This window comes from Ceratotherium simum, chromosome 12, assembly GCF_057802395.1.
Source record: "Ceratotherium simum simum isolate JZ-2026a chromosome 12, ASM5780239v1, whole genome shotgun sequence".
NCBI lineage: Eukaryota > Metazoa > Chordata > Mammalia > Perissodactyla > Rhinocerotidae > Ceratotherium > Ceratotherium simum.
The window spans coordinates 39,589,242-39,604,149 of NC_141911.1; the positions used below are offsets into that span (position 1 = coordinate 39,589,242).

At 36.2% G+C, this 14,908-nt stretch overlaps 1 protein-coding gene across 2 annotated transcripts in view; it reads right to left on the reverse strand.

Annotated features, from left to right (window-relative positions):
* Positions 1-2,527: 2,527 nt before the first annotated feature.
* The window catches only part of SMAD1 (SMAD family member 1), an 80,228-nt gene continuing 67,847 nt past the window's right edge, over positions 2,528-14,908 (reverse strand). For both annotated transcript variants that reach the window (XM_087437569.1, XM_087437570.1), the window contains exons 5-7: positions 13,009-13,230; positions 7,062-7,318; positions 2,528-3,884 (exon numbers count right to left, since the gene is read on the reverse strand). In XM_087437569.1, coding sequence (XP_087293695.1) covers positions 3,741-3,884; positions 7,062-7,318; positions 13,009-13,230 — 623 coding nt within the window. In that variant the 3' untranslated portion in view covers positions 2,528-3,740. The remainder of the gene's footprint in view (positions 3,885-7,061; positions 7,319-13,008; positions 13,231-14,908) is intronic.

The following is a 14,908-nucleotide window of genomic DNA, read 5'->3' on the forward strand; positions in this document are numbered from 1 at the left end:
CAATTCCCAAGATTGACTATAGCTTCAGCTAGGCACAGAAGAACTCTCTTCCTTACTTCCAGTCCCAGAATTCACAAAGAACAGGCCCTGGCCCAGACCGCCCAATGGTGGCCAGAGGGGACACCATGTTATACTGTATGATAAATCCCACAGTAACCCTGTGGGTTGGAGGCGTCTTTAGAAACTGGTGGGCAGATGTTGGGGTGTACCAAACAATAGGTATCTGTCACACATACTTTTATGCAGACTGTTGTCTTGCCCAGAGGTTTCTCCAGTTATCAAAACGCTTCCCATTCTTCAAGGCTCAACCTTCAATACCATTTCTCTGTAAATTCTTTGTTGATCTCTACTCAGCTACGTCCTTTTCTTTCTTCTTTCCTCTGTGCTCCTCTGTGTCTTTCATTCTGCCTTATTTTATAGTAAGTTTATATGTCTGCAAACTAATGAGAGAAGGATATAGCGGAATTAACTCTAGATTTTTAAGTCAGACATGAATTGAAATTCTGATTCCCATACTAACTAGCTAGGTGACTTCAGACAAGCTAGTTTCTGAGCTAGTTTCCGAGCTAGTTTCCTCATTAAAAAAAATGACATAGGGAGTAAAGGGCAGAGTAGTATCTCATATGTTCTTGTGAGTATAAAAGAGACAATGTGCGGACACACACATCGTGCGGCACAGCAGGCACTCACAAATCGCTAGTTTTTTTCCTTCCAGTTTCTCTCACTAGACTATAATAAGCTCCTTGAGGTCAGGATTTCCCACTGTGCTTATTAAATGCTTTAAAGGTAAGTAGGTCTGCATCAAACGGTTGTTGAATTAAACTCCTTTCTCATTGTCTTCCAGCCAGATTTAATTAGTAGTATTAGTATTTATTGAGAGGTTCTAAGTGCTTTGCATGTATTGACAATCTCCATAACCCAGGAGATAGGCTTTATTGCCTCTACTTTACAGATGAGGAAAGTTAAGACACTTGCTGGAAGTCAAATACTCTTAGGTGATGGAGTGAGGCAGTAGCTCCAGGGCCCTCCACTTCTAACCATCCCAGCTAGTGGGTTCTTAGTGGTAGAAAATACGTCTACTATGTAACAGTTCACGTTGCTTTTTTTTGTTTGAACTAGCTTAATGTTTTTCTAGTAATCCAAACAAATAGTTGCTTTGACTTTTTCATTTCTTTAATTAAAAACTTCTAAGAAGACTTAGCCTCCCATGGCTGATGACAATGGTCTTATGAAGGGCCCATTTATGCACCATCCTGCAAACTCCTAGGGTCCCCAATCCAATAGGTTTCAATCTCCTGGATGATCTTGGAGTTTTATCTGGTAGATCTCCATGCTGGCTACCAGCATGGCTACACCCAATTAACAGCTTGCATGACTGTCCCAGCAGGCAGCCATGGGAACTCAGGAAAAGCAAAAAATAGCTGTCCGCTAGGAAAAGGGTGAGAAATCCTGACCGGAGCTCTTTATTTTTAGACAATTTCCAGCTAACACTCCACTGTTGAAGCCCAATAGTTTTAATTTATTAATCTTCTTTTATTATATCTCACCAATCACCATCATCAATCCAAATCACCTATGCCAGGAATGACTTAGCAGGTAAGTGGGAAACCAGGACGGGGTAGGGCTCAAGAAAATAGCGACCCCTATACTTGCACGGCAGTTATATTTCCAAGGCATGTTCACACATATTTTTCTTCCAATGGATCCTCACCTACAACTTTGTGATAAGGACACAACATTATCTCCATGTTACAGATGAGGAAACAGAGGTTCACAGAAGTTAAGTGACCCATCAAAGACACACATGAATTCGTGTTATAACTAGGTCTTCTATCCAGGGCTTTCCCCACTTGCACCATGATGTTTTTGGACACAGCAAGATGCAGCAGAAATTTCTCCTTGGTCATAGTTTGGGGAATAAATGGAGCTGGTAAATAATGCTGGGCAAGAGGTATAAAAATGTGAAGGAGAAAGAGTGGCATCTATTTGGCCAAGGAAGAATCTCAATCTCCTCATATCCATGTCCCTCATGGGCAAACTTTGTTTCGTGCGGGAGGGGATGGGAGAGAGAGGATGGGATCATCCCAGTCCGAAGGAGGTCACAAAAGTCATCATTTCGTCTTGTTCAGTTTTAGTTCTCCTTCCTCCCCCAACAGCACATCCTTTCATAGTCACTCTTGCATCCTCATCTGAAGTTTAGAAATTGGTACTTTTGGGTGACTGAGTGGTATCCACCAATATTTGCTGCTGCTATAATTCTTCATGTAAAAAAGTTTATATATTTAGATCTGGAATTCCAGATTATACTATTTTTTTCTAAATTTTTAAAATTCCACAAGTCCTTTCTTTTTTGATTTAAAGTGACTCTGCTCTCTTCATGATGCAGTCTCCCTGTCTCTGTGTTAGTAATTTCGTTTGTTATGTTTGGCAAAGAACATTTGAGAAAAATCTCTCAAAAGAGTAGCAAATCTTATTGATCCTAAAATCTAGTGTGTGAAGAAAGGAAACAACACATTTTTAATCAAAGTAAGCAATAATGACAGGTTTATTTAAAATTTCCAGTAGAGAAAACCCACTAGTTTTGGAATAAAAGTACTCAATGTACGAGAGCATAAGTGAATATAAAAGATTAGCAGAAGAAAAATAAAACCAAACATAGTACAAAAAAATTAAAAAAGTTTGAAATGGATTTAAACAGGGATGTTCTTTAAATCCTCCAAATATGGAACAGAGTTACTAGGTTTGGCAAACAATTCACTTGAAAATTATAGCCTATTTCTGTAAACTCCATAAAAACTGCTTATTAAAATTCAAGCACTCCATACAATTGGTATTGAAACATACAGGCAGTCAATTTCAGAATAGCAGGAATTATTCATTTGCTCTCACAGTTATATGAATTAACCAGCTGCATATCTGCTTTCTGGAGAGGATGGGATAGAAGATGCCAAAAACAAAAAGAAAAAGGTAGAATGAAATCTCTAAAAAATCGAAACACAGCAAAATTCAGACATCAGTTTGTTTCTTTAAAGCAACAAACTGAATTTTTACAGTATACTCTACATTTGCAGTTGTCATTTCCCTCCCCCACCCCCTCAAATACTCCTAAATCCACTAGTCTAAACAATTCTTAACTTCCAAATATTCTGTACATATATATTTAGCAAAGAGCATATGCCTAACATTATTCTGACAGCAGTATGGTCAGCATACAATTTTAAAAAGATTACTATGTATATCATCAAGATTAACCGTTATTTAAAAAACAAACAAAAACCATTACTAAACAAATAGTTTTAAAATATTATGAAAACCCATGAAAAGACGACTCAACATGGGGCTCTAAACCTGATAAAAACACACTTCAGAAAGACTATTAATGCTAAATTTCTGCCAAACGATGACCTTAAAGTGCCAAACACAAAAGAATCTCTTAGGACCATTTTTCCAACAGATAATTTGTCCCTGGCTTGGCCATCTCTCCTTTAACTATACACAAAGTCCTGCTAAAAGTATGCATTTTAGTTGATTTTACAATAGAATGTTACAATGTAAACTAAACGGGTTCTTGATATCAACAATATGTTACCAAGGTTTTTTTATTTCTGAATCCAACGGTTGGTCACAGAGGTCAAGTATTATCAAGGCTCCTTTGTCAGTTCTCGATCGTGTCTGACTCATCCATCCTTCAAGTACATGCAAGGCTCAATAGTTTTCAAGAGGCAGAAGCCTGACGCCGTTTAAGACACAGACGAAATAGGATTATGAGGTGACCCCATCTGAGTAAGAACTTTATCCAGCCACTGGAGGGGGCCATGCAGATGGATCTCAATCCAGCAGGGGGTGCTGGTAACATCCTGGCGGTGGTATTCTGCTCCCCAACCCTAGAAACAGCATACTGGAGGTCACTGAACTTGCTTAACTCAGTGGTTAAACTTATTCAGTAAAGAGTTCACATAATCAGACACTCTGATTAAAGATAAGGATGCTTTCCACAAGACAAATGCTTCCGCACACAAACGCACACACAATGCAGCAGGCAATTTCAGGAGACGGGTATGTTCACCACTCCCAAAGTCCATCCATGGATTTCAGATTACGAAGCATTGGTCTTGGGGAGCGAACGTTTTAAAATACATTATAAGGCTGTTTTAATAAAGACACTTTTCAACTTGCATTTTCACTGCCCATTATGTTACTGATAGCATTGTAATAGATATTATTAAATTCTCATTTTATCATCAAGAAAATAAGGAAAAAAGTACGTTAGACAAACCAACATTCTGTTTCTTCTCTATGCAGCCACTGAAGGTCCTCCTATCAACACAGAGTTCTTGATCTTTCAAACTCTAAGCAAAATGGGCAGGAGCACCTAAGTATCCAAAAATCTATTACTGACACCTACCATTGCCTTGAATCAACAGATTCTATTATTCATTTGTACAAGAAGGTAGCTTGCCAGACATCTTTAGAATTACTGAATTAGAACACTAAAGTTGCATAGAAGAAAGTCACTATGCAAAAGAGAAAAGTAATTTTGCTACTGCAAAGACCAAAAACTCACTGGTGTGCTGGACAATGGAACATGAAATTCTGGTAAGCCCTTGTTTCATGAGGAATATCAGAGAAGGTTGGGTTCTATTCATCTCTGCTACCTACCTACTCCAGGAATTTTAAGAAATACATCTGAATATCAGAACTGTCAGAAGAAAGTTGTGATATGTGAACTACATATGTATATACACCCACGCATTTGTACATCTATTGGCAAACTGCTGGGTTTAATTTAAAGGTTTGTTTATGTGCATGTTTCCTCCAATAGACAGTAAGTTCTTTGAAGGTAGGGATCAGATCTTATTTATCTTTGATCCAGCACAGTAACTGGCACAAAGCAGAAGCTTTAGAAATTCTTGTTCAGCTGAACTGACTTGGATTTCTCAGATATAGTGAGTTTACTGAGCAAATAATTTATAAAATACATGTTTTATATTAAAGTCCAAAAATGATTATTTAAAAATAGTACAAGATTGGTTATTAATGTTAGTAAAATGTTCTATATCATTTCTCTAAGATGCTAAGTGTGAGAGGGCAAAGTATGCAGTCCTTAGGATAATAAAAAACAGTACTGAACAAACTGTGTGCAAATTTTTTGCCACTAACGTATGCTAAGCAGCTGCCGTTGATCATGTCAGCAGGAGTTTTAAAATAAGATTTGTTTATCCTTAACTCTCCAAATCCAGCTTCCCAGCTATGTCCCTTATATCTTGTGTAACCCTCCATTCCAGTACTTATCACATAATATTATAATTAAACATATGCTAGGCCAATAAGCATCTTGAAGCTAGAGACTTGAGGTCTTTTTCATCTTTATATTAATTCTCTGGAACAGTGATAAAAATATTTGCTGAAATGAATGAAATAGAATACATTTTTAATGCATACCCTTGTGTTATAAACACTTTTTATTAGCGTAAAGGTTGTTTTTACTTGTGTAAAACTAAATAATTAAAAATGTGTAAAGGTAAAATCATTAAAATTGATTGGGTAATCAATATAAAATGAGTTGGAGGAGAAAGCCAATTGAAGCATTAGAGTCATAAATTCTTCTAGAGTAGTCCTTCAATACTAACAGACTCATCAGGAGACCTCAGTAATGATTCCCAGTTCCCAACTCCATCCACCCATTTTAAAGATGACGAACACGAGGATCAGAAAAGAATGCCTGTGCCTTAATGACACGGTTAAAATGGCAGACAGAACTAGAACCTGGATCTCTTGACTCTCAAGAGGTATTCTTTCCTCCATACCAATAAAAACAAACAAAAAAAAAACCTGCTGGCAAGTCACTGTCTTCATTTTAAAATTCATTTTAGTCAAAATGTTAAGTCAAAATTTAAACAGTGAATGTTAATAACGGATGAGAAAGGTCTTTGTAGTTTCCTAAGGGACACAGCACATAGGTAAACCTCTTTAAAAGGTAGAAAACCTCCTTTAATACTAAAAAGGTACCAGACTCAGCTACAAAGAACGTTGAATTACGTTTCGAGAAAAAAACACTTAAGAGAGCACACTGAAAATATGCTAATATGATTCAAAGGAGTAGGAAAAAAATGATATTCAGGAAAAGACATTTGGTCTAAAGGACAATTAATGAAGTAAGGTTCCAAAATCACCCTCTGTAATAAATATATTACAAAACAGGTTGCACAACAAATTAGGTGAGCTTCTGAGGAGAGGACATAAAAGGTGACTGCTTCACCCAAATACATAATTAATTTTATTTCTCAAGGTAACAGAGGATGAAAATTTATCTTTGAGAATTCAGCGACAAGTCAGTCAGTCACTAGAATAAGTTACTGACTCATGAAATCTAATGAGATATTTAAATTTTTTTATATTTCAATGGCATCTTAATAATTTTTATTTCTCTGAGGCAGAAGAGGAGGCAGCAAAGAGATCAATTGTGGTGAGCAATGACTTTAACCTTCTCCCTCCTCAAACCTTAGAATAGTCTTAGAGCTAAGGCATCTACTTATCTTTGGGCAAGGGCCTTATTAAGTTTTGAATTACAAGAAAATCAAGAGGTTTACTGGAACCACTAAAAAAACTGACCAATCAAAAATAAATCCCAGTGTGATGAACTTTTATTTTTACAAAAAGATCACTTACTTATTGTTGAAACAAAAGCAACAAGAGTTACTATCATAAAAGTACTAAAACATAGAATGAAAAGAAAAGGGAAGAGGGTGTATTTACTGAATTGATCTTATAAAACAAGCATGCATTTAAATTACATAATATATTCTGATGGTGTTACAATAGCTAAAATAGTGCTATTCAAATAAGTTATTAAAACCTATTACTGATGACATTTAACACAAAACACTCCTATATTTCAATGACATTCTCCTAATTAGTGACATCCTTGTTAAAGTTTAAAAATGCCCAGATAATAAGTTGGTTTCTATGGACACATATCAAGAGGATATAGATTTATATACTGGGAGAAAGCACAGCAAAACTGTGTTAAACCCTGACCAGAGGTATCAGAGCTGACTTACCTTCACGAAACTCATGCGTATAGTACACATTTTTGTGAGCTCATAGACCGTCTCGAAGCCATGGTTCACAGACTGTGCCAATAACTGAGCAAATTCTTGGTTATTAAAAATTTTCAAACTACACCCACTAGGGATCTTGCAAACAGTAGTGGGATGAAATCCGTGATGGTAGTTGCAGTTCCGACTTTGCACAAAGATGCTGCTGTCACTGAGGCATTCGGCATATACCTCGCCTCCAACATAATAAAGATGAACTCCTGTGGGAAGACAAAGCACAGAATTCAGTCTATCATTTTTTTACAGCAGAAAAGCATCTGTGTAGCTTCAATATATAAATTTATATAGATTTAAACTTTGGCTAATTAGATACAGATATTCTCCAAGTCTTGCACAACTGATAAAATCTGAGTTAACTGTATAATACAATGTCTGTATGTCAACATGTATGTCTAGGAGGTTTCTAGGAAATAATATAGCAAAGTCTTCTAAAACTCAGTAACAAAGTGCAGCAATTTCATTTTGATAAGTGTTTAATGACCAATTTGGCCACGGATTAAAAGCATATTCCTTAAAAATCTAGCACAATAAAGCTGGACTTTATTATTATGGGATTCTACACGTATTCATCATTCAAGCTCTCTTGCATTTATTTTACAGCTAAGTTGTTTGAAAATTTTAGGGTAGGAGAAGGGAGGATTGAGAGAAATAAAAAAACTAGAAAACCACAGGTGGAGGAAGTATTGCTAAGAGCTGTAAGATGTAAGGTCCAGGAAAAAGAAAAAAAAACTAGAAAAATAATTCATACTGCATGGAATCTGATCTCAGTGAACTACCATCTGCTCCAAACTTCTTCCTGTGAGATCTACAGTGCCAGGAGTGTAGGAAATTGATCTTACCCAGCCTTTAAAAAAAAGGAAAGGGTGAAAAAAACCATTCTGACAAAGCGCCAGACCATCAAGGGAGATTACTTTATTACAGGCCACCCAGCAAACAGAGGCACATCCCAAGTGGCTTTAAACAATCTACCTCGCAGGTAATTTTGGCATGGCTTAGTGGATGCTTAAACTATTGTCTCATACTAAATATTACGTGTTGTGCTTATACATACACGCAATGGCTAAGACTTCTGTTAACAATTGAGCAGCTGCTAGAGCAGAAGCCCATTTTCCTGTCTGATGTAGAGAAAACAACTTATGAGTGTATATGTGTGTTTTTATTTTTTACTTTTTTCCCCAATTATCAAAATCAGAAATTTTCATTTTAGAAAATTTAGAAAGTAAAACAAAATATAAAGAAGCAGAAAGTATTACTCCTTTAGCGACCTAGAGGCAATAACTGTTAATAGTTTGACACACACTATTCAGTTTTGAGTATCACTAAACAGTCTGTGCAAACATTTAAAATATCTACATGACTGTATGGATACAACAATTTATTTGACGATTCTCCCACTACTGGTCCACTGCGTTGATACAAATTTTCTGCTATTATAAGAATGCCATGATAAATGTCTCTGGATGATTTTTTATAACATACTTTGGAGAGATTCCTGGAAGTTAAATCATTGGATTGAGGGCTCTTGATTCACTTTGCCAAACGACTTTCCAGAATGCTTCTATCAATTTACACCCTCACCAGCGTGTATGAGTGTCTTTCTCATTTCACCTGTGCCAGTAATGGGTCTGAGTTTAAAACAAAATTTCCCTAACTTATAGCTGGAAAACAATATTGTTTTAATTTGCAGGTGAGGCTGGACACACTTTCATATGTTTATTAGCCATCTGTGTTTCTCTTACGAATCTACTGTTCATATTTCCTACCTATTTATCCCACTGCGGTTCTAGTATTTTTATTATGTATGAGCTGTGCACATACGAAAGATACAAATAACGTATTTCCTATTTGTTTCCCCATTAGTCCTTTGTCTTTTCATTTTGTTCATGGTATTTTTTTTTAACCTACAGAAGTTTGAAATCTTTAAGCAGTCAAATCTTTTGTGATCTTTTCTGTTGCTTTTTATGCTTAGAAAATTTCTACCTCTCTGATCAAATATATTTTCTTCTAGCTTTTCAATAGCTTGCCCTTTAAAAAAAATTCAACTCATTAATCTATTTGCATCTATGGAATGAGGTCAGGGCCCCCCGCCACCCCCCCCTCCCCAATCCAAAAGCTAACTTTGTGACTACAGGACCATTAGCAGACTACTGATTTGTTATGCTTCACTGAACATACATTAATTTTTTAAATACAGTACAGTCTGAGGTTAACTGTTCTACTGTTTTGTCTACACAATTAAGTAATTGTAGTTTCATAATGTTTTATTAACCCTAACATCAAGAATTTTTTCTTTACTCTTCCATTAAAAAAATTCACCTATTTTCATTTATTTATCCTTGCAGGTAATATTCAGAATACATTTTCCAACTTTCAAAAAACATCACATTGTGACTCTGACATAGACTGTTTTAAACTACAGATTAAATTAGAAGAATATCCTTAAAATGTTCTCACGATATTAAGCCTTCTCTTTAAGGAACACAGACTGCATATTTACTTACTCCAATTTTCTTTTTCTCTCAGTAAAATTTGATTTTCTTTACATAATTCTCATATATTATAGGTTCAGATTATTTCTAAGAAATTTATGTTTTCTGTTGCTATTGGGAATGTGATTTTTCCCCTCCATTATATTTTCTAACTGGTTATTGCCAGATTAAAAATAAAAACCTGCAGTATCATTTCTAAAGGTTTGATTCTTTAGAGATCTTTCTAGATACGAAATCTTATCATTTCAATAGACGCGATGACCATAAGTAATGCCACCATGGGTGAAGGAGGAAAGGCACTCAGGCTTCTGGTATGAGTGGTAATTAATAAAAGCTTTCTGGAAAGAAATTTGGAAAAATATATTAAGAGCTCTTGACCTACTAATTTCACTTCAAGAATCTATCCCAAGAATATTATCAATTAGTTAATCATATCATCTGCAAATAATGACAATTTTGGCTTATTTCCATTATCTATAATTCTACATTTGAGTACTCTAGTCAAGGCATCTGGAACAATTTTAAATAACAGCATTCCCAGAATCCTTATTTTCTCCCTAATATTTAATAGGAATGTTCCAGAGTATAATGGCTTTTTACTACTTTGGAGTAAATGGTCAACTTTAGAACTTAATGAAAAATATGTCCCTTCATCCCAAGCATATGTAAAATTGTGTTTATATACAATTTCAGGGGTTTACAGACCATAGAAAGAAGTCTGTGTTATAAACCTAAGTTCTAGCATTTCATCATTAAATGTGTAGTTTAGTTTTTTTTTTTCCTTAATCGTATTAAGGAACTATCTATCAATTCCTGCCTTAAGAGTTGTTGGGTTTTTTTTTTCCCCCATGATTAAATGTTAAATTTTATCTTGAATGTTTTTTAAGCATCTATTAAATAACCTTTTAATATGGTCCGCTGTTCTAAATTTCATAGTAGGTCATTTTTTAAAACTTTTACTCTGAAATTAATTTCAAACTTATAGAAACAGAACAAGAAAGAAAAACAGAACGAAGAACATCCATATAACCGTTATCCAGATTCCTCTACTGTAACAATTTACTTCATATGCTTTATAATTTGCACCTCCCTCCCCCGATTCTTCCACAAACACCCTCATATACATCCACATACACACATATATACATGCATAAATACATACACTCATGTATACACACAAACATATATATATACATACATATAAGCATATGCATATATATATACTGACACAGGATTGTTTTAGATGGATAAATATCTTTATTTATATATATATATATATACACACACAACTCATTTCTTCCTGAAATATTTCATCATGGCCCTTTACCCCTAAATACTTAAGTGTGTACTTTCTAAGAATAGGGATATTCTCTTACACAGCCACAGTACAGTTAGCAATGCCAGTACATTTAACACTGATATAATACTTTTGTCTAATCCACCATTCAGACTCATTTAGCCTGCTGACCTCAATAATGTCCCTGATAGTACTTTTTCCCCTGTATGGTACAGGATCATGTCCAGGGCCAGGTTATTACATAGAGCTGTCATATCTCTTTAACTGCTTTCAATTTGGAACACTCTCACAGCTTTGTTTGACTTTTCACATTGATATTTTGGAAAAATACAGTCCTCCTCAACCTTTTTAATAGAATGTTCCTCATCTGGGGTCTGTCTGAAGTTTCCTCATGATTAGATTCAGATTTGCATTCTCAACTGGAATTCTGCACAGGGGATGCTATTTCCTTCTCTGGGTATCACATCTGGGGGTATATGGTATCCATCTGTCTCTCACTGGTGATGATAATTATGATCTCCTACTCAAGATGCTGTCCAATTTCTCCACTGTATAATTATGATTTTTATTCTTCCTTGTAACTAATAGGCAGTCTGTGAGGAGATACTTTAAGACCATGCAAATATCCTGATTCTCATAAAAAATTCTCTACTTAGCATCCATAGATGATTCTTGTCTGATGGCTACAAAATGATGACTTGCCAACTGTAGCACTCACTCTATATTTACCAATCAGCTTTCCCCATTCATTTATCAATTTATTATTGGCATGGACTTAGGAATTACTATTGTTTTCCAGTAGTTTAAAATTTATCACTGTACTTAATTATTTTGGTGCTCAAATTGTCCCAGAGTTGGCCAGTGGAAGCCTCTCCAAGTTGGCTCCTGTGACATGCCCCCATCATTTTCATACACATTTCTTTACTTTCTGATATAACAAAATGTTCCAGGCTCATCTTGTGCCAGCCTGTCCCAGCCTTGGAGTCAGCCCTTTCTCCAAGGAGCCCTGGTTCTTCTTAGTGGGAAAGGGTGTTAGAGATGATCATCTGAGCACTAGATGTGCTTATTGCTACTGGGTTATCTATGTCTCTTGGCCCTTTCAGCAGACAGATCAGAAACTATATGCATGTACAGACACATCTACATATGCATACATACATATGTACACACATACATGTACATGACAACACAAACATGTATATACACATTAATAAAATCATGATTTCACACTGATACCTCCACGGGGTTTATTTTTTGCCCTCCTCCACACTTGTACGTCTCTTACTCCATAGTGAAAACTCAGTGGAATCCCAACAACATCCACACATTTAGTCATTTGTTTAATCTAATAGTACATCTAAAAGTTTCATAACTGTTTCATCCATACAGCTACTAAATAATCAAGTCTACTAAAGAGACTTCAGGATTTGTTTGCAATCACTCTTCCCTACCTGGCCCAGACTAAGATACATAGCCAAATACCATATTCATAAGTTGTTTTGGATTAGTTCTTTCTTTTTTGTTTTGTCCAGTGAATTATGGTATTTGAAATACCTTACGTTTACTTATTTTAATTTGCTTTTAGTTTTAGGCTGTAATTTTTTTCCTCCCCAAAGCCCCAGTACATAGTAGTATATTCTAGTTGTAAGTCCTTCTAGTTCTTCTATGTGAGCCACCACTGCCACAGCACGGCTACTGACAGACAAGTGATGTGGTTCTGCTGCTGGGAACCGAACCTGGGCCACCGACGTGGAGCATGCCAAACTTTAACCACTAGGTCATCAGGGCTGGCTCCGTAAGTGATTTTTTTAATAGCTATTTTATTCTGCAGCAAAACATAAGATAGAATAGTGTCCCCAAATAGCAAATCAACTGTTTCAGCTAATCAATATCAATTATTATGAGTTGGTAGACCACAAAAATCGCTGATTGGAAAGTGAAGAACTTCTTAATAATACAAATTGGAAAAATATTTACAAACTGTAGCAAGTGTATATTACCTGGTGTTTCCCACACCAGTTTGCAGCAGAAACAACTAAGGCAGATCTGGGGGAACAGGGATACAACAGATAAACATTCGAAAGAGGTTAAAGTGAAAACTCACCTTTTCCGATATGCCGCCTAGTGTTTTCAATAGTGGAATTCCTGTTAACATTAGATAGCAGTCCAAGGCAGAAACGGTTCTTATTGTTGGAAGGATCAGTGAAACCATCCACCAACACACTTGTGGAGGAGGCATGGAAGGCTTCACCCACGCGGTTATTGAGCTCATAGTAGACAATAGAGCACCAGTGTTTGGGTTCCTCATAAGCAACCGCCTGAACGTCTGTAAGAAAGAAGAGCTTATAGTGAACCGTGGTTAGTGCCTCGGGCTCTCAAAAACTGAAACTGTGTCGTAAAACTGGCTCAGCATCATGGAACGAAGAGATGGAAAAGCACTTGCTATTATAAAGTATACAGTTTATCTATGATATCTAGAGGGACTCCTTACTAAGTGTGCCATTCTCCTTTAATTGGAAAATAATTTTCTCCATTGCTATCAGATAACCAAAACGCCAGCTAAGCAAGCATACCAGCAGCATCTGCTGAACACTCACACTATGCTACTTGCTCCGTAATATGCCAAAATGGAAATTACCACACCACAGTCCCTGGCTCACCATCTAAAGGATGAACAAGTGGCAAGTGAAAAAACAAGTGGGAAGAGAACAATAGGGGATAGGAAACATGCCAAAGGTGCTGGCACAAACAGGAATTACTTTCAACAAAGCCTTAGTATGCCTATGCTTTTTCAAAGCAATGAAAATCAGTTTCTAATTATCAATAAGAAGTTCCTTCACTTCACGTTCAGTTGCCAATAACGATCCCAGTTACAGCTCTGCTCCAGCCCTCAAACTCAGGAAGAAATCTTGCCAGCTGGCCATTCTTACAGAATGAATCATATCTCTCGCATCCAGATTTCATGCTAACTTCCTTATATTTGCTTTAAGTCATGCAGAGCAGGTGTGTTTTGTCTCTCCATTCCCAGAATGGGCCAACAATGGAAATTACCCAACTTTACTGACAGGATGCAGCTTGTTAAGTCAAATCTCTTAAGACTAACAAATCTCCAAACAGAACATGCTTCTAACATTTGCAACTAAAAGGTTCTAAAGATAAGCTCCGTCTGTAGTAAAATCTCTTATACCGCTGCGTTAGAGATTCCAGGAATACAAACCATACATGTCCAGTATGCCAATACGTAATCATCTGAGGTTTATGAAATCTTCAGTGTACAATTGTAAAAAAGAAAATCCACGTCGGAAGCATGAACTGTAACTGTTAAGGGAAAAGCACTTCTGTGTTCTTAACATCGACCTCTGCAAATATCAGAATGCACTTTACTTTAGAATTCAGTAAAGAAAACAAGAAAAATGAACATTAAAAAAATCTACACGTACATCAACTGCTTTATATACTTAAGCAGGGGAGCCAAAAACATACACTACCTTCCCTGTTTGCTAAGGCAACTATCCCATGTCAATTTGCTGTATTTCAAAGAGCAAAATTTTAGCGATTTACAAGTGTCAAATCTTAAAGAAGGCTGCAACATCATTAATGGAAGGCTTTTATCAGCTATTAGGATTGTTCAAAATACTATTCATGTAGGTCAGAGATGGACAAATTTTTTCTATAAAAGGCCAGAAAGGTTTTTTGGGCCACACAGTCTCCATTGCAACTACTGAACTGTGCCCTAGTAGTGCAAAAGCAGCCACGGATAATATGTAATGGATGAACATAGCTCTGTTTCAACAAAGAACCTGTCTTTATTGACACAGAAAGGCAGCAGGCAGAATTGGCCTATGCACTGTAGTTTGCTGACCCCTGCTCTAGGAAACCACCACAGGTAAAACAACAACAAAAAGGCCAACATTCCTTCCTCATGAAAATATGAACTGTAAACTTATTCTAATGGGGAAAAATTTTAAAGCAATTTGAAGATTCACTTCCTGAAATCAGACATT